Source organism: Lagenorhynchus albirostris, chromosome 6 (assembly GCF_949774975.1).
Source record: "Lagenorhynchus albirostris chromosome 6, mLagAlb1.1, whole genome shotgun sequence".
Lineage (NCBI taxonomy): Eukaryota > Metazoa > Chordata > Mammalia > Artiodactyla > Delphinidae > Lagenorhynchus > Lagenorhynchus albirostris.
In genome coordinates, this window is record NC_083100.1 from 29,622,539 (window position 1) to 29,643,587 (window position 21,049).

Here is a 21,049-nt window from a genome sequence, read left to right on the forward strand (position 1 = left end):
TAGTTCCTGAAAGTACTTCAGAGCCATAAAGGTGTCCTGTTATTCATAACAAGCCCTTTTTCACCACAACTAAGTTTTTGTTAATGAGATGACTTTTGGAAAGCACCTAAGGATGGGGGCTGGCTGCTGGGGAACCAACCTTGAAGGGAGAGTTGGAACTTTCAGTTCCACCCTTTGACCTCTGGGGAAGGGAGAGAGGCTGGAGGTTCAATGGCCAATGATTTCATCAACAAGTCCTATGCAATGAAGCCTCCATAAAAACAACAGGAAAAGGAGGTTCAGAGAGCTTCTGGGTTGGTGAACACACGGAGATTCGGGGAGAGTGGTGTGCTCGGAGAGGGCATAAAGGCTCCACACCCTTTCCCCATACCTTGCCCTCTGTATCTCTTCTGTGTAGCTGTTCCTGAGTTGTATGCTTTTATAATAAACCAGTGATCTAGTAAGCAAAATGTCTCTCTGAGTTCTGTGAGTTGCTCTAAGCAAATTAATAGAACCCAAGGAGGAGGTCATGGGAACCTCTTTTTTTTTTTATTTTTTATTTTTTGCGGTACGTGGGCCTCTCACTGTTGTGGCCTCTCCCGTTGCGGAGCACAGGCTCCGGACACGCAGGCTCAGCAGCCATGGCTCACGGACCCAGCCACTCCACGGCATGTGGGATCCTCCCGGACCGGGGCACGAACCCGTGTCCGCTGCATCGGCAGGCGGACTCTCAACCACTGCGCCACCAGGGAAGCCCTGGGAACCTCTTATTTATAGCCAGTCAGTCAGAAGCACAGGTGATAACCTGGGTTTGCAATTGGCATCTGAAGTGGGGGGGGGGGGGAGAGGGGCAGTCCTTTAGGACCGAGCCCTTAGCTTGTGGGATCTGACACTAACTCCAGGTAAATAATGTCAGAACTGAGTTGCAGTCTCAGATACCCTGCTGGTGTCCTGAGAATTGCTTGCTGCTTTGGGAAACCTCCTCCACACATGAGAATCTGGTGATCAGAACCACCTTTTACCACCACGTAAGGTAACATATTCACAGTTTCTGGGATTAGGATGTGGACATCTTTGGGAGGCCATCATTCTGTCTGCCATGATTCCTCTCCTTTTCTAACTCACCCATCCCACCACATCATCAACAATCTGGAGGCTCCACCCCTAAAATATACCCCAAATCAACTACTTCCCCGTAATTCCTCTGCTACCATCAGTGCAGGGCCACACAGACTCTGCCCTGGACAACTGTGAGCATCTCTTAACTGGTCCCCTTGCTGCCACTCTTGCCCCTCTGCAGTCCATCTATAAAGCTGCCAGAATGATCTTCTTAAAATATAAATCATGTAATGTGATTGCCTTGTTTAAAACTCATCAGTGGTTTCCCACTATAACCAGAACAAAATTCTAATAGATACTTCATCCTCTGGTCCCTTCTCACCTTTAAAATATAATAGAGCCTTTCCGTTTGGCGGCAGCCATCAGGTGAGCCGAGATGGGCGCTTACAAGTACATCCAGGAGCTATGGAGGAAGAAGCAGTCGGACGTGATGCGCTTTCTGCTCAGGGTGCGCTGCTGGCAGTACCGCCAGCTCTCGGCGCTGCACCGGGCCCTGCGCCCCACCCGGCCCGACAAGGTGCGCAGGCTGGGCTACAAGGCCAAGCAAGGTTATGTGATATATCGCGTTCGCGTGCGCCGCGGAGGCCGCAAACGCCCGGTCCCGAAGGGCGCCACCTACGGCAAGCCCATCCACCATGGCGTCAACCAGCTCAAGTTTGCCCGGAGCCTTCAGTCTGTTGCCGAGGAGCGAGCGGGACGCCACTGTGGGGCCCTGAGGGTCCTGAATTCTTACTGGGTGGGTGAAGATTCTACGTACAAACTTTTTGAGGTTATCCTCATTGATCCCTTCCATAAAGCTATCAGAAGAAACCCTGACACCCAGTGGACCACCAAACCAGTCCACAAGCACAGGGAGATGCGGGGGCTGACGTCTGCAGGCAGGAAGAGCCGCGGCCTCGGCAAGGGCCCCAAGTTCCACCACACGATCGGTGGTTCTCGCTGCGCAGCCTGGAGAAGGCGCCATACTCTCCAGCTCCACCGCTACCGCTAATTATAAGTAATGTTTGTAAAATTCTTACCTAATAAACAGTTTAGGACATCCACGTCTGCTTAAAAGTGTTTTTTAATCTGTCTGTTAAAACTAGTTGTCTGCAGATTGCTTCATTGAATGCATTGTCAAATTCTGAAAGGTAAAGTGCAATAATGTTTGAAGATTTTAAGTGATGGTGTGTCTTGTTTCTAATAAGGGAAAAATGCCTTTGTTTTTTGCTTTATTAGGCAGTTGATATGTCCGTGTTTAAAATGCTGTCTGGCAACAATAGATGTAAAATTCTGTAAAAGAGGAGTGCAGAAACTAGCCATGTAGATTTGTTGGTGCATGTGATGAAACCTACAGCTTTATTGGGGTGAAGCAATGCTCTGCTGGTTTACTCTAAAGTGGCTGTTTTATGGAGTTTGGCAAGGACAAACTTTAAATTGGGTTTTCCTTGGAAATGTAAAGGATGTCGTGATCCTTTATCATGATCATAATGCCGAAAAATAAAGTTGACTAGGGCCCACGTTTTTAGACTTAATGTGCTATTCCATATATGTAACTGCTGCTGCCAAAAGGCGGAAAGTAAAGGAATACCACCATCTTTTAAGAGAATTGAATAAACCTGTTGCAAGATGCTTCTCTTACAAATTGAAACAAATCCTGGTTAACCTAAATTAAATTGCCTTGGCCTCGATGGTACCACTGAAGTTCCCATAAAAGGTGGGAGCTCCTGGTTCAGTCCCGTGACTGACCTGTAGAATACTTAACTTCATGCAAAATAGTCATGGTATTTACACTAGTGTATATTGAAACTGATGGAAATTGAACATTGGGTATATGAGGAGGGAGTTTTTAACCCTAAGGTTTGTAAGCTAGTGATGCTAGGATTGGGAAATTGTTGTTCATAAGGTCCCTTTCAAGTGTGGGAGGATAGAAGGGGCTTGGATCAAATTTTTAAATGTTTTATTTTTAGTATTAGTTTGTGACCCATTATGAAATGTAAGCCACCTCGGGGGAAATTGGGTTGGTTTTATTTAAACGTAACATTGCTAAGTCTAATCAGTGTTATCTTGGGTCAAGCCACTTTATCCATTCCCATAAGGCTACTAAGAAGAGTCATGTAGTTGGTGTCAATACAAGTTCAGTTGGTTTCCGAAAAAATAATAATAATAATAATAGAGAAGAAATAATGCAATTTTTTTCCTTCACAAAATTTCTCTCCATCCCTCACTTCCATGGCCTTATATGCTGACAGCAGCTCTTAGCAGCTCATCAAAGGGAGGTACATGTGTTTGAGCTGTCCTTCTGGGTCTCCCCAGACGTAGAAGACAGCAAATTACCATACAATTCTAAACCTATGCCCTCCCTCTCCAAGTCTGTTTTAACTGTACATTCCTGCTAAAACTACCAGAAAAGTTAAAATATATAAGAAATGAAAATCAAGAGATAGAGGGAAGAAAGGAAGGAACACAACACAGTATAATATATTCTTCACATTTCGTAACAGGCAGACAAAAGATGTCTTAGATTGATGGATCTAAAAATAGTGCAGATAAATTATTCAACATTAAGAGAGCTAAAAATAAAAGCTTTTTTATTCCTTCGGGGAATGATGAGAGAGAGACTTACACTTTTCATTTTATTTTTTGTGAACTCTGAATTCTTTGACCATGTAAATAAATATAGTAAAGCAGCTACTAATTTTGCACAAATATTTACACTAATTTTACCCATGAGGCTGTGCATGTTTATATATGCACATTGGTCATCCGTTTTTCACCTACTGTAACATTTCTTCCCTCTGATTCCCAACACTGTTCTTTGGAATTCCCCCACCGGAAACCGTCCCACCAAGGACTTCTTGCTAATAAATCAAAGGGCACTATGACCCCACTAGCAACCTCTCTGTGGAAAATTGTTCCCTAGGCCCTCTTCTGCCTCTATTTCCCAAAAGCTCTTTCCTCCCTGAATCACCTCACACCAACTACTTCTGGAGCCAGCTATTCTTCTCACACTTTCAAATAATGAGTCTACACTTCATAATTCCTAGTCTTTTTCCAACGTGCCAGACTCTCAGGAAGCTGCTACTCCAAAAATGCAGGCATTGCTTGGAATAATAAACAATCCCTAATTCAACCACCAGTGTACGTATTTCATTGCCTCTTATGAACGCCCAGTCACCTCTCATTGGAGGATATTTCACAGAATTTTAGGATCAATAAAGGGTTGGAGAGAACAAACTCACCCACATCAAAATAGCCTGAGATATAAAAATGCAAACCACTGGACCCCATACAGACCTACTAACTCAAAATGTTTTCAACAACCTCCCAGGTAGTTCCCATGCACACAAAAGTTTGAGATTCCCCAAATCAACCCAATCTAATTATTTCTGAAATGAAGAAAGTTAAATCCAGAGAGTAAATGACTTGTCCAAAATTGCCCACTTAATATGCAACCAATTCATTATTCTAGTCATACATATTCTGGTGCCCTTTTAAAGGAACCTGTGAGATAAAACATGCACTAGAAAGAAACTACCTCAACATAATAAAAGCCACATAAGAAAAACCCACAGCTAACATCATACTCAATTAAGAAAAACTGAAAGCTTTTCGTCTAAGACCAGGAACAAGACAAACATGCCCACTTTTGCCACTTCTACTCAACACAGTACTGGAAGTCCTAGCCGGAACAATTAGGCAAGAAAAAGAAATAAAAGGCATGAAAACTGGGGGGGTGGGGGGGAGGAAAGACATAAAATTATCACGGTTTATAGATGACAGGATCTTATATAAAGAAACCCTAAAGATTCCACTAAAAAAAAATCCTATTAGAACTAATAAATGAATTCAGCAAAGTTGAAGGATATAAAAAGCAACACGGAAAACTTAGTTTCATTTTTATACACTAACAATGCAAAATCGTAAAAGGAAATAAAGACAGCAATTCTATTTACAATAGCATCAAAAAGAAAAAGTACTTAGGAATAAACTTAACCAAGAAGGTGAAAGACTTGAACTCTGAAACTCTAAAACATTGATAAAAGAAATTAAACACAAATAAATGGAAAGACACCCCATATTCATGGACTGGAAGATGTCAGTACTACCCGAAGTAGTATTGTTAAGATGTCAATACTACCCAAAGCAATCTACAGATTCAGTGCAATCCCTGAATTAAAATCCCAATGATATTTTTGCATGAATTGAAAAATCCATCCTAAAATTCATATGGAATCTCAAGGGACCCTGAATAGTCACAACAATCTTGGAAAAGAACAAAGGTGGAGGTCTCACACTTCCTGATTTCACATTTTACTACCAAGATACAGTAATCAAAACAGTATGATAGTGATATAAAGATAGACATAAAGACCAATGGACTAAAGAGCCCAGAAATAAACCCTCACATATATGGTCAAATGATTTTCAGTGAGGGTGCCAAGACCATTCAACAGGAAAAGGACAGTCTTTTCAACAAATGGTGATGGAAGAAAAACTGGATATCCACATGAAAAAAAAAAATGAAGCTGGACCCTTACACCATATACAAAAATTAATTAAAAGTGAATCAAGCGCTTAAACATAAGCCTTAAAACTATAGAACTCTTAGAAGAAAATATAGGGGAAAAGCTTAATGACACTGGGTTTTGCAATGATTTCTTGGCTATGACACCAAAAGCACAGGCAACAGAAGAAAAAAATAGATAAGTTGAACTTCATCAAAATTCAGAACTGGGCTTCCCTGGTGGCGCAGTGGTTGAGAGTCTGCCTGCCGATGCAGGGGACACGAGTTCGTGCCCTGGTCCGGGAAGATCCCACATGCCGCGGAGCAGCTGGGCCCGTGAGCCATGGCCGCTGAGCCTGCACGTCCGGAGCCTGTGCCCCGCAACGGGAGAGGCCACAACAGTGAGAGGCCCGCATATCGCAAAAACAAAAAAAAAATTCAGAACTAAATTTTAAAAGTAAAATATCAACTCACAGAATAAGAGAAAAACATATCTGATAGAGACTGATATTCAGAATATACAAAGAACTCCTAAAACTCAACTAGAAAATAAACAACCTGATTTTCAAATGGGGAAAGAATTGAATGGACATGTCTCCAAGAAAGATATACGAATGGCCATAAAGCAAATGAAAAGGAGTTCAATGTCACTAACCATCAGAAAAATGCAAATCAAAACCATAATAAGATACTATTTCACATCCACTAGGATGGCTGTTATTAAAAAAAAAGAAAAGTGTTGATATGAATGTGGAGAAATTGGAACTCTTGTGCATTGCTGGTGGGAATGTAAAATAATGCAGCTACTATGGAAAATGTTATGGTCATTCCTCAAAATATTAAGAATAGAATTACCATATAATCCAGCAATTCCACTTCTGGGTATATACCCAAAAGAACTGAATGCAGAGACTCAAACAGATTTTATATATCCATGTTCATAGCAGCATTATTCATAATAGCCAAAGGTGGAACAGCCCAAGTATCCGTCAACAAATGAATGGGTAAACAAAATGTGGCATGTACATAAAATGGAATATTATTCAGCCTTAAAAAGGAAAGAAATTTTGATACATGCTACAACATGGATGAATCCTGAAGCCATTATGCTAAGTGAAATAAGCCAGTTAAGAAAAGACAAATACTTTCTGATTCTAGTTATATTAGGTATCTAAGATAGTCAAATTCACAGAGACAACAAATAAAATGTTGGTTGCCAGAAGCCAGGGAGAGGGAGGAATGGGGAATAAATATTTAATAGGTACAGTTTCAGTTGGAGAAGATGAAAAGCATTCTGGAGATGGACGGTGGTGATAGCTGCACAATAATGTGAATATACTTAATACCCAGAAATGTACACTTAAATGGTTGAAATGGTAAATTTTATGTTATATCTATTTTACCACAATAAAAATGAATTAACATGCAAAAACTGAACTACTCATCTTTCTCTTAAACATTATTTAAAACAAATAAGATTTGTTTTATTCATCTAACAAATAGCAAATCTCAGCTTCCAGCAAAACATCTCTAAATACTCCTTTTGAGCAATTTTCTTCTCAGAGCTCCAGCTTATACCCACCTTTCTGTGATCATCCACTCCCCGTGAAATCCAATGGTTACAGTACAATGTTTCCTTTAGCTCTGATATTAAGAGCTCCCTCCGAAAATTCTGTAAAGACTCCTGTCCACACTATGAAGCTTGTCTTCTTTGGCCTCAAGCAATTTCCCCAGCTAGCAAAGAAAGCACTGCTCTTCATGCAAGTAAAAACTGTGGCACTGCTACAACAGCTATAACCCTTCTCTTATTCAGCCCACTGTCTGCTGACCTCAGAAGCATCATCTATCTTTTCTCAAATAAATAATAAAGTATAATCATTTGACAAGCTATTGACACATCAAAAACATTTTTGCACAGTACAAGGTAATCCTGAACTTGTCACAAGGTCAACAAATATGTTTGGGTGTTATTCTTGTTTTGTGTTTTATTGTTACAATAAAAAAATACTCCATTTTAATTGTATGGTCTATGGTTTGAAAATAGGAAAAATCAAAAAATTTTAATTAAAATGTGAATGGGACAAAGTAGGTAAACCTATTTTTTATAATATTTTTAAGCCATGAGTGAAAGTGATGTTTAAATCTTATTAGTTTTCCTACGTTGTGTGTTTAAACACACAAACATAAAGAGCACTTCCTGCTATCAAGTTAACAACTAGCAGTAGTTTAGTTTTTGTCAGTGACTACATTATGATTAGGAGAGAAAAAAAGTCACTCTGGGGCTTCCCTGGTGGCGCAGTGGTTGAGAGTCCGCCTGCCGATGCAGGGGACACGGGTTCGTGCCCCGGTCCGGGAGGATCCCACATGCCGCGGAGCGGCTGGGCCCGTGAGCCATGGCCGCTGAGCCTGTGCGTCCGGAGCCTGTGCTCCGCGACAGGAGAGGCCACAACAGAGAGAGGCCCGCGTACCGCAAAAAAAAAAAGAAAAGAAAAAGAAAAGTCACTCTGACTGAGATGGGAAGGAAGCTCTTGCAGGTTATTGAGCTGAAGAGTGGCATGATCACAGTTAGTATTTAAAAGAATCACTTTGCCTGAAATGTGTAAAACAAACTAGAGCCAGACTGACAGGAATAGGACAAAAGCAGGGATAAGAGGTAGGAAGATATTTTAATAATACAAGCGAGAGGTAATGGTAGATTAGACCAGGTTGGCAGCAATGGAGACAGTGAGAAATGGTCAGATTCTGAACAGCTCTGAAGGGAGAACCAACAAGATTTCATGGCTTGGGGTGATGCTTAAAAGAAATAGAAGGGTTGAGTCTCTTGAGCTTAGCTGGAAGAAGGATCTTCTATTTACTCAAATGGGAAGAACGTGGAAGGAGCAGGTTGGGGTAGGAGATATTATAATCAAAAGTTCTGTTTTGGGGCTTCCCTGGTGGCGCAGTGGTTGAGAGTCCGCCTGCCGATGCAGGGGACACGGGTTCTTGCCCCGGTCTGGGAGGATCCCACATGCCGCGGAGCGGCTGCGCCCGTGAGCCATGGCCGCTGAGCCTGCGCGTCCGGAGCCTGTGCTCCGCAACGGTCGAGGCCACAGCAGTGAGAGGCCCGCGTACCGCAAAAAAAAAAAAAAAAAAAAAAAAAAAAAAGTTCTGTTTTGGATGTATTAAGTGTGAGTTGCCTATTAGATATCCAAGTGGAGATACAAGATAAATAGCTGGATATGTAGTCTGGGTATCAAGGGAGGGATTGTGCTCTCTGTGAAAGAACCAAGATTTTTAAATGTTACACAACAAAGAAGTGTTTCACACAAATTAATCAAATAAGTTCCCAAACTTTTAACACATTAGGGTGTTAAAAACATGTCAGGGGAAAGCCAGAAATTCTAGAAAACTAAAATGGAAAAACAATGTAAGATCTGATAAACAGACAGGATAGTTTATAAATATACTATTCAGGTAATAATCCTAAAGTGCATCACCAGATCTTAAAAGGATTAATGTCCCAAATAAAAGAATAAAAAAAATACAGATATATTTCTTTAGAAAGAGAAACAAAAATAGTTAACTATTTCCAAAAAAATGTTTCATGCACTGTTGCAAAGCCAAAAAATAACAAGACAGCATCATCCCAATGTCCCACTGGTTCTGAAGGGAACAAGTGATTGCTTTTATGCTGCCCAGGAGTGATAAATGCCTCTAACTACGGTCTGAACATTCTACAGAGATGAAAGTCCACTACATTGTACAGGACAGACCATAGTAATTAACAAGAGTTCACTAACTATTTTTAGCCATGATTTATAAGAGAAGGCGAGTCAGTGTATGAACTCCTCTTGGTTAAGGCAGTTAAGAGGCAAAGCCCAAAATTTCACTTAAATGGTTAAAATGGTAAATTTTATGTTATATCTATTTTACCACAATAAAAAGAATAAAAAAAACTTGTTTTATTGCTGTGAGGACCATGTGAGATTATAGATATGAAAAGGCCTCAACAAAACCGTTTAGGTTCACTGCAAAGTGAATATTGTATTTGTTACTACCAGTGTATTGTTGAGTGAGTACAGGCTGGTTTAATGCATTCTATCTTCTTAGCTGAAAAAGCAAAGGGCAAGGAGGCACATGCAGGATGGAAGACTCCTCTAAGTGTTGATTGATTTATATCATTAGTGGAGGCCATCTGCAACACAACTATTAACTATTATGGTATATGGTATTCACAAGCCTGTTTGCAATTAAAAGACAGCACAAAGCACCCAATTAAGTGATCCAGACTACAACTTGATATAGCAAATTTTTGAACATCCACAATAAGGGAAAGGAAGCACTGGAACAGATATTAGAATTCAGTAGATACTCAAAAATGAATGGCTCTGAAATGTTTTGTATGATATGCCTCTAGGTGTGCTTAGATTTGACTCCTAAAATTAATCTTTAGCCCCACTGAGGGCAGAAGGAGGTGGTCCAAGGGCATGTGATTATCTTGTTCCCCCTCCCACCTAGGATTTAAAATGTGCTAGAATGACTGCCTCATGTGGACACTGCCATGCAAATAAGAAAGAGATGAATGTCCCCAACTATATAATAATAGATCAAAGCTAAAGGGCAGTACAGTCACTGGTTATAGGCTCCCAGTTACACTTCTCTGTTCATTGCTTTGTTTGAACTTAACTCTCTGTAATTAGTTTCTATCAGTAGAGGAGACTTATTTGAATTTCTATCCATTCCATGTCTAAATAGAAAGCTTTGAGAACATTTAGCATTAAGGTAGTTCTTGCTGACAAATAAACAGCTTTTACAACAGACTTGAACATAAATTTCGAATTCACTAATTTGTAATGTTCCAGGTGAGGAAAAGTAGCCTCTGTCTACTCTTTAACCAGAGAAGACAACAATATAACAAAACCTTATTTGGAGCATGGAGCTAATTCACAGGTCTGGCTCTGTCCAGACTGGGTACCCAGTGATGGAGGATGCACCACTCACATACTCTGTGAAACGCAAAAACTGTATCTTGATTTGCTGTGAATGAAGGTAATTGTTTTTAACTTCTCATTATTCTAACTAAAATAACTGGATCTACCCTTTTATAATAGAATTCCTAGCATTGGATTGGATTAAAATTGTACTGAATTTATATAAATTCTAAACACAAAAACTCCTTTGTAAAATTGCAAAATTCAGATGCTAGGTGGATTATGAATGAATGAATTATGTGAATGAATGAGTCTTTCATAAGACCATGGATACCCACATCATTTGTGAATTTAATCCTTTGTGTGAATAAAGCTTTATGATTACATACATATTTGAGAGGAATAAAATATTTTCATTCTGAAAACTTATTCTCTAGGAGAATTAATTACTCAGATCCTAAAGATGGAGAGGAAGGACCTTCTGAAGCAGGAATTTAACCATATTTGAACCTAAAACAAAAGCCTGAGAACACATTACTGACAGTTTGGGTTACTGCTACTGATCACAAGGGTTTTCCATAACTAGCCCCAGAATTTGGACAGATATCAATGGAACTGTCCAGATAAAATTACCTCCTGCCATGCACTGACCTGGGTAAACAGGCCTGGAAAAATGCTGAAAGGAGAATGGACCAGCAAATGTGTAGTATTCAGAAGGGGGGCAGGGGCAACAGCTCTCCTCCAGAGCATTTCACTTTCTCCCCTTTACTCCACAAGGAAAATTCATCTGCTGAAATCATGCTTGTTGCATGTGGATAAAAGGAGTCACGTGATGCACTAAGTGTTCCAGGAAGATTAATCTGTCAGCAGTGGGACTGATGGATTGACAGAGAAAGAGAGAGAGAGACAAGAGGCTATGACAAGAACACAATACAGAGGAGGAGGGAAGGACGGATTTGGGAGAAACGTCAGGACATAATATGTGACTATTTATAGACAGAAGATGAAGGAGAGAAAAGAGTCAACGATGACTCCCAAGGTTCACTCTTAGGTGGCTGGGAAAATAGCACCACCACTGAGAAAAGTGAGCAAGGCGGCCAGGACAGCTCTCTTCCTGCCTGTCTTTACCCTCAGCCTGCATGATGCCACCAACCCTAGCCAAAGCCACTGAGCAAATAATGCACTTGTTATTTTTTGACTGGCTATAGAGAGAAGGATAGTGGCCCAATCTGTTCACAAAACCTGAGAATAAGTGAAGACAGAATGACACAAGCAGTTATATAGTTAGCAGGAAGGAGCCAACCCAGGAGTAGAAAGAGCAGAAAATGTTATGTAGGGACACATGCATGCGAAAGCAAGACCTTGGACAGCACGACGTACTGCTGGAAAGCATGGCGGCCATCAGATCAATCCAGCTGGGTGAAATGATCAAAAATAGTCCAGACTTCGTGAGAGAGAAGAATCAAAGACTAGGGTCCAAACTGAAATGCCTACAGGAGCTGGACGAGTAACAGAAATGAGGACGGGTGGCGTTCGGCAACAAGGAGTGCAGGTGGGGGCCACTGACACAGCACGCGCCCACCCCATCTAAAGAGGAACCACAGTAGGTAGGTTACTCTCACCCAAGACCCTAGGCCCAAACTTCCAATTCTTCAAGAGCAACCCTCCCACCCACCATTCTCCACCACGTACGCTACCTTATCTTCTTCAAGCACTCGTCAATACCTGAAATCTCTGTGCTGCTGTTGCTATTGCGGTTATGGCCTGTCTCCTCCCACTAGAAGGTAAGCTCCCTTAGGAGCCACAGAATTGGCACTCAATCAATGCTCAACCAACCATTTGCTCACCTCCGGACGCATCAGGAGGTGAGCCATTTGATACAAAATAAATCCAAACCCTTGATCTCTCCACAGCCTTCCCCTTCACAGCCTTTCCCCTTTGCTGCCTGCCGTACCCAACACACCCTGGTCTCTCTCCAGCCTGGACTTTTGCAAAGGATAAGACCTGGGTTCGAATCCTGACTCTGTCTGCCCCTTACTAGCTGTTTGTCCTTTGTGAAGACACTAACTATAACTCTCAACTGCTACATCTGACAAACACGTATTGGATTTCTAGAGGAATCAAGTGAACTTTTTAAAAATTGACCATGAATGTAACAATGATGTCCAATTCTTTTAAATTTCCCACACTTGGGTTTCCCCTTCTCACACTCACCACACTGTCTCCAGCAGGGCAGAGCCTTTGCCTGCTGACTGTGGGCCCCTCTCTACCTCCTCCACCCTCCACCCTCTTTCCACCTCCCGAAAACTTGTCTCCTAATTGCTCTTTAGGGCCAGCTCCATTGTTTCTTCCTCTCTGAGGTTTTCTTTGACTTTCCTGAGTCCCCACAGCCCTTTGTTCCTACAACTAGCAACGCACTGACAGGAAGCACACACACACCGCCAGCTGCCTTCTGATGCCCAGCAAGTCACGAGCAAAGGTAGGGACTGAGCGTTACTCTTCCTCGCTCTTCCCAGGGTCTAGCACAGTGCCTGCTTCAAAACAGGTATTTGCCAAACAGGACTGAACGCCTCACAGATGTGACTCTGATTGACTGGAAACTATAGGAGTGGACACCTTGGGCTCCACCATTGAGAATTAACCAGTAGCAATGACAAAATCTCCCACATGGTCAGCTTGTGATTACCCATGTTGATGGTAGGTGACACTGAGAGGGATAATCTAAGAATTGTTAATATAGGTACTCTCATGATTTTAGGTAGCGTAAGTGTGATTTATGTGGTGCGAATAACTTGAGATCAAAATTCTCTCTCCTGCCGCTCTGTCACAGTGCCAAAAATGCTTAACAGTAACTTAAGGCGCTTTTGAATGTCAATTTGATTACAACATGAAATTTCACAGAAAGCACCGCACTCTTTCTAACATAGATAGGAGTGTTCAACCATCAATTCATTCAACAGATATTTACTGACAGCCTACAATATGCCCGGCATTACAAGGAAAACCGTTACAAGCCTGAATTCTACGTACTACAATTCTGTAATGACTGCTTAGGAAGACCTAGAAAACTTGGGAAGGCCGCTGAGGCCAATACCAAAGTTCGTATTACCAAATAAACTAATAGTTGCCACACGACCAGTTCTAAGGACCCAGTATTTCTTTCTGCTGATCCACACCGAGAGCAGTGGAGCAGCTGGCTTCTGGATGGCCAAGTAACGTGGAAGCAGCTTTGTCCTGAAGCAGAGTAGGAAGTAATGATAATCATCGTGATCTAAATTTACTCAAATGTCTCTCTTCTCTCTCTTCAGCCTGGGGCGGTGGGAATAGGTGTGATGAAAGAAACAACTTTTGTTTTTCTGAGTTGCTGCCTAGGCATTTTACAGACTGGAAACCCTGCTCACACCTAGAGTCTGGACATTTAGATAAGGACTGCACTTTGGGATTCCTACCATAAGTCCCTCTTTGCTTTCCCCAGATGCCTTTTAAAATAATCACTTAGAGTTAAGCCTGTGAAAAGTTAGTGACCTCTGACCCAACCACCTTATAAGTGATAGATGCTTGCTACCCTCTCTATCTTCTGCTTACTGGTGACCTGGGACAAAGGACTGTCCTTCACCCCCCCTTCGTTCATTGTCCCCCAACCTTTTCTGGGATCTGTGAATAATAAATCTCGTGACTGTACTTCTTTTGTGTGGGTGTATTGAAACCGTGTCTTCAGTCAAAACGACCCAGTGGTTTTCACGTCCCAAAAGTGGAAGCTTGGATGCTGAGGGAGATATTTGCGGACCCGTGTGGGTGGTTTGTGCCCCCTCATTCAGCAGGTCATAATCTGTATGTTCTTAATTCAATACACCAGGTCCAACTCCCCAACACAGTAGGGAAGGTAACAAAAGACTGGGCCATATCTCAAGTCCAAGGAGATGACTTTCACCTTTCCCCAGACCCTGTGCTGTACATAATGTACCTCTTCCATCCCTTCCCAACTGCAAGAGAAGAGAATCTAAATAAGTAGGATTGAAGGCAAGTAGTTTTTGACTAAAGGCAAGTAATTTTTGACTAAAGGCAAGTTTCAGGAAAAGTTTTGAAGGGGAGCAGAATATACTCTCCCAAAATATGCCTCTTTGGCATAAACATTATTTTCGGCTGGTTATTTTTAAGAAACAGTGGACACAGGAGCAGCTCTGTAAACCAAGCAGAAGTTACTCTTCTGTAAGAGACATTTATATTTATAAGAAATCTCCATTTGTAAGGGTGTTTCCCTCTCTGTACCAGAAAGAGGAGGATACTCGAAATCTCCAGAAACACATTATCAGCATAAAAGGCAACGATTTAAATCTGTGTAACAACCTTACCCTCATTTACTGTGCTTTTCCTGATAGCCTCCCATCATCTTGTCTTTAGCTGGACAGTTATTTAAGCTGATGGCTGGGCCATCTCAAAGTTACTCAGTTTTCCTGTGTCTCTCCCATGTACACAGGAGGCATACATGTCATTAAACTTCTAATTTTCTCCTGTTAACCTGTCTTTTATTACAGGGTGTGTCTCAGCCCAGAACCTGGAAGGGTAGAAGAAAAATTATTTTTCTTCCTCCACAGGTTCATTAACATTCTCAGGAATAGATCTCATAGGATTATCTATGAATTAATTAATCTAAATTGTTTCTGCCTGTTTTTAAATGTATATTTTATCCAAATATTGAATTAATGGTTGATAAAATGCTTATGTTTAGTAATCATAAAATTCCATTTATGCTTGTAAAAGTTCTACAGGTGAAGAAGATAAGTCTTGCTAACAAAGCAAAACAAAACGTTTCCATTTCAGACCCTATTACTTCTACATGGTGGTAAATTAACCTCCTAGTTAGTAAGAAAAAAATTACAATAAATCATCAGAAAATAAAGCTGTCTATAAAGAAAACTGAATTGGGTTAAGTGCCAAAAATCAAAGAACATAACTGTTTAGATCTGAGATAACCATGTTCCCAGTCTGCTCTGGACCATCTAGGTTTATGGCAATTATCCTGGAATAATTATTAAGCGTGCCTACTTTCACTCTCAAAAAATGTCACAGTTTGGACAATAAGTTATGTATAACCCTATCTGGAGATAAAAAGATTCCTAAACAATCTTTGACAAAGAAAACTTTAAGATTTTCAGAAACACTAGTATGACAGCCTGCTTTGCACAGTCTGCTTTTAAACTTACCAATTTTGAAAGAGTTAACAAACATCTTAACTCTCACAACTGTAAAGTAGTAAGCCCTGCTCAACTTTAAATACTTACGAAATAAATATGGAGCTCTGCCCTATAACCTATATCTGGGAATTTCCCTCTCCACCTCTACCCACCAATCTAGGATTCCAGGAGAATGGCACAGTGATTCAGCATTTCTAAGGCATTGATTAAAATGTGCTTGGGCGCAATGAAATCAGGGGAGAAAGAAAGGTACCTAATACACAGATATTAAAATCAAAACTTCTTTTATAAAAGCAAAAATAACGAACTTCCATACTTTTTCTCTTACTGAAACATTTGGAAAGCAGCTGAATTGACAAGTATCTCCCATCACTATGATGAGGCAAGTCATCCAAAGATACAGCAGAAAGCACATGCAACACTTTTTGTCAACTAGTTCAAGAGATGCTTCAAAACAGAAGTGCAAGGGAAATCATAGAAACACAGAGGGAAGTTTCAGGGAACCCATACAGGAAGAACACTGTTTATCCCTGTATAAGAGCACTTTTTAGAATCTTGCTTATCTCATTTTTGTGTCTCCTGGAGGACAGACCTTGTCTTGTTCATCCTTGTACCCCTTATCTCTTATCTCTGAATCTTCACCATACTACTTTGCACATGAGAAATGTGCAACAAATACTTGTTGAGTCAAACTAATAAGAAAAGAAGAAAAATGCTTTCAAATATAATTTCTACATAAACATTTTTTTTTGAAGATAAAAGAAACCTAACCACTATGGAGGGTGGAAGTGGAGAGGTAAAATCATTCCAACAGCAAGTATGTGCTCCCTACTAAGAAATCTATTCCTCTACATGAGTGGTGGGTAAAGTTTTAACAATCTTACTATCATAAAAATTCAGATATACTGTAGTCAAACCAAGTCCCACCAAACAAAGCAATCAAATAAGGTTAGACTAGAAGACAGGAGTTAGCCACAGCCACCGACAGCTCAGTTATTAGAGAAGTTTCACTAAAGTTCCCTTCAAGTCCAAACTCGAGAGGGCTTGAGCATTCTTTAAAATAGGCTTTCAGGCCATGTTTTTTCTTCCTCCAGCACCTTATGCAAAGGCACTGGAATTTGAGAACTTGTCACTTAACCATAGAGGATCTTATTAATTAGTAGAAAAACCATAAAATGGGCCTCAATGCCTTTATCAAGAGGAACTTGGATTCTTCTTCCTTAAAGACACTACCCACTCCTCCTATCAACAAGACAAACGGGTAGACAGGATCCAGGAGTCAAGCCGTCAAGTTACATAGGAGCAGATCAGAAAAGGGCCATGAGCAAGGAGATCCCTTCGTCTCAGCCAAGGCGGGTAGCAGCCTCTTCACAGCACCGTGAAGCAAAGTTAAATTCTCCAATAACATCCGATATGAAGGAAGCATTTTCTCAGAAGCCTGACTTGTAAATATTAAATATTCAGGCCTCTTGAATTTTATATCAGCTGTTTTACAATCCTGGGAAAGGCACCTGAAGGCCTTAAATTTCTAACTCCCCATTTGTAAAATAGGAATAAATACTGTTACCACTTACCCATATTTTAGAAAACTAATAAAAACAATGATGCAAACCATAGATACTTTCCTTAAATTCTAGATGTTTAGACAATGACTGTTCTTCTCAACTCAACAGGTATAATCTGTAAGGGCTCAGAACGATCTTCCCACAAAATGTGTCACTTTTGCATGAGGATTATTTTGAACTAAAGGCACAATCAAGACCTTGCAGGTTCAAGAGAAACTACTGCCCCTCCCTTAACTACCCAGCAGAACTTAAATTGAGGATTTTTCCCAGAAAAGAGTTATTATGAGAGATAAATTTTATCTAAGTGGCCCCATCTATATGGCAGGGCAAACATCTAATTACCAAACATCTGCTCTTTTTATTGTCCTATGAATGACCCTCCTGTCCGTGGAAGCCCGAGGCCCCTATGCCATTCCTTAGCTCAGGATGGCATATACGCCTCATTTTACCTTTCTGTCTCTGAACCTCTCAGGTATGTGGGGCCTCTGGCCCTCACATGCATACATACGAGATTAAATTTTATTTTCTCCTGTTAATCCGTCTCGTGTCAATTTAATCCTTGGACCAGCCAGAAGAACCTAAAAGGGTAGAGGAAAGTTTTCTTCCTATCCTACAAGTCCAAAGTAAAATATTTAACAAACAGACTCTATTTTCTGCTCCTAATAAAGAAAAGAGGCACTGATAACCCATTGTGGACATCTGCTTGGGGTCCAAAATTTTATTAACTCAAATAATGACTAGTAAGCAGGAAAAAAAAGATCCCTTGAACTCTTTGGATATTAAGCACCTTCATCTTCCACTGAATGCCTTTTTAAAACTCAGTGACACTTTCTGAACCAATCTGCAAGTAAAGTTACTGCTCACAGTGAATGCAGATAAACTCTTGAAGGGCTGTGCTGACCAAAACTGGTCTCTATATTATATAAATTGTTTGTTTACATTCACCATAATCTTTTAAAATGTCATATTGCTTACCTACTGAAAATATAACAACAAAAAAGTATTTTTTTCCTACTGACCAACTAAAGAAAGAAAGAGGTTGTTCAAACTTAACCACTCAATTTCTAAGTGAAAGACTGATGGGGAATCGGCAGCCCAACAGCTTTTTATAGCAATTTTCTGGGTGCAGATTGAAAGCAGTTTTCGTCATGGGAGGTAGAATACTGCACCCTTACATAAAGCCTCACAGATAAAAGTCAGGACCATCAACGTATTCGCTTAACTACTGTTCAGTGTTCAATGCACCTACAAGAAAAATGGACAACATTTCAGCTGTTAAACTTATAAGGCGATAAGAAAATTCCAATTCCAGTTTAGTGTCAGAGAGGAAAGACAGACAGCAGCCCTATCCCAGTAGATCCCAGGTTAATTCCCTCCAGTTTCTCCCCTATCATAATATTAATTGGTTTCCTAATAAAATGCTGCAGTAACATTTGTGAAATCAGATTCTGGCAGAAAATCAAATCAAAGGACAACTAACTCTTCATGGCAGCCACTTTTGCATACCCAGACCCTGCCTACCTTGTTATGTTTTTGCTGGTGTCTTGCCTTCGTGTCAAGAACGTGGTAAGGGCTTTCCGAGTCTTGGTTGATGTAATATACGAGTCTTGAAGGCAGTGTGATTTCCTTCTGCATTGCATTGCTGTAACTGCTATTACCGCTGCTATTCTGTTGCAATGTGTTGTCTTCATCTGCCAGGACTCCCAAATTGTTTTCTGCAGTTTCATTCCAATGCGGAGCTGGGGGGGGGAGGGGGGGGACAAAAACATACACAAACACACACATACTCTATAAATACATAAGTACTAAAATGCATTTTTCCATTAATGGCAAAAACAAAGTTTTCTACTTTTAAGCAGGTAAGGCGTAGAGATACAGGAAAGCAAGTTATTGCAACAATGAAATGGCCTGGATAGGTTATCAGCCAATAAGGCTTATACAACAATGTACTGTTTATAGTCTTAAATCTATACTTCTAAGTCTGGTGGTGGGGCTGAGGGGGAACGGACTTGAAGGAAGGGTCATTAAACGAACATGCTCAGGGTTTCTGCCCCTCACCTCCCCCCCCCTTGGGAGTCTACAGAAGCTCAATGGGACTAGGACTAAGAGTATCCCACCTGAGAGCTAAGAACGCTCCACAGATAACTTGAGTGCGGAACTCATGAACACGGAATGTTAACCGATTCACTTAACAAAATGGACAATTCCCTTTTCTTTTAACTTTGAGATGAGCAAAAATCTTTTGCCATAGAGGGATGGAGATGCTGGCAGCTTTCCAATTTCTTTTTATTTTCCTGCCTATGACCAGCTATCTGCGGTCACTGATGTCCAATCATCAATGTATTGAACATCATATTATCTTCATTTTTCATTATAATGACAAGCATTTTGAGAAATTACAAGCCAAAGGTTTATATCCCCGAAGTTTCCCTCCCCCACCTTAATTCCAACAGCAGTGAATAAACCCACTAGGCAATTTGAGGAAACACGTTACCACTATTCTCATCACATCCTCCCGCACTCACGTTCAGGCTCCACCACCCAAGAAAAAACTTGCTCCCTCGCTGCATTTCCCATCCACCGGTTTCCCTAAGTTGCACAGAGATCAGTTAGGGACCCCGCATCCACTGAATACCTTCCAGTGGAACCGGCAGTAATTTAGTGAATGCAACAGAAAAATGGACTTCAAAAAGTGAACTGGAATGAACGCCGGTTTGGGAATGAGAGAGGTGGGCAGGCAGAGAGAGGCTCGGAAAGGCCGAGCCCTGGACGTGTCCGGAGCGCACGGACCCGCGTGCCCTTCGCTCTCCTCTGCAGGGCCCCGTGGGCAAGGCAATGCAAAGGGCACCTGGGCCATACCCACCGCTGGGTGCAGCAGCCCGCCAGGCGCGGGGCCGGGATGAGGCGGCGAGTGGAGGCAGCAGGAGAAGTGCGAGGAGCAGGCGGCAGGGCGGCGCGCGGGCCGGGGCGCGGATGGGCGCCGGGCCGGCGGGGCCGCCGCGGGAGCAGCTGGAGGCTCGGGGGAGGCTGCAGCCCTCCACGGGCGGCCGCCCGGAGCTGTTGCCGGGTGGCTTCATGGCTCATAGCTCCCGGACGCCGCTCGGTGTGGCCAGCGAGAGCGCCGGGCTAGGGTGCGGGTAAGGTTGCGGGCGGAGCCGGTCACGCCGGCTCGGCGCGCATGGTGCGGCCGCGGACAGGGAGGTCGGAGCTCGGGGCTAGGGGCTGGGCGGCGCCCCCTGCCGTGCTCGCCTCTCAGCCCCTCCCGGGGTGGCTGCTGAAGAGTCCGGGGGTCCCAGTCGCTCCGCCAACTTGGAGCCTCCCCAGATGCTCCTCCCTCCCTGCGGCGGGCGCGGCAGCTCCAGTGACTGCGGGGGCTGCCGCTGGGGCTGAGGATGCTGAGGCGGCGAGCGAGAGCGAGCGGCGCGGGCGTGCGCCCCGCCCTCGAGAGCGCGCCCGAGCGCGGCTTCGCGTCCTGATGCTGATGCTGTTGCCTGGCACGGGACGCACTGCGCATGCTTCATTGTGGAAGAGAAAGGAGAGAGGGGAAAAAAAGGGAGCAGAGTGATGCAGCATCAGAGGTGACGGTGGCACCTCAAGAGTTGGGGGCGGGGTGAGAGGAAGCTGGCAGCCAGGGATTAGCTAGAGGGGAAGAAAGAAGAGTGTGGGGATTTCCAGGACAGAATGATCTGGAGGAAACAGCCAGCCAGAGAAATCGGCCTGCCTTTTCCACCACCCCAGACCTTACATACCCCCTCCTGTTCCAACCGCCACCTTCTCGGGTAAAACTTAGGCCAA

The 21,049-nt window shown here is 42.3% G+C and overlaps 2 protein-coding genes across 2 annotated transcripts in view; one reads left to right on the forward strand and one right to left on the reverse strand.

Moving 5' to 3' along the window:
• The window catches only part of ADAM23 (ADAM metallopeptidase domain 23), a 162,443-nt gene extending 142,112 nt beyond the window's left edge, over window positions 1-20,331 (reverse strand). Inside the window, exons 1-2 of the mRNA XM_060151339.1 lie at window positions 20,118-20,331; window positions 18,776-18,993 (exon numbers count right to left, since the gene is read on the reverse strand). Coding sequence (XP_060007322.1) covers window positions 18,776-18,993; window positions 20,118-20,331 — 432 coding nt within the window. The remainder of the gene's footprint in view (window positions 1-18,775; window positions 18,994-20,117) is intronic.
• On the forward strand, window positions 1,445-2,089 carry LOC132521679 (large ribosomal subunit protein eL15-like). Its single transcript, XM_060151338.1, has one exon. It carries the CDS (start codon window positions 1,475-1,477, stop codon window positions 2,087-2,089), a length of 615 nt encoding a protein of 204 aa, XP_060007321.1. The 5' UTR covers window positions 1,445-1,474.
• Window positions 20,332-21,049: the final 718 nt, after the last annotated feature.

Excerpts from the sequence above, each read along its gene's own strand:
- LOC132521679 (XM_060151338.1), top strand. The coding sequence starts at position 1,475 with ATGGGCGCTTACAAGTACATCCAGGAGCTATGGAGGAAGAAGCAGTCG.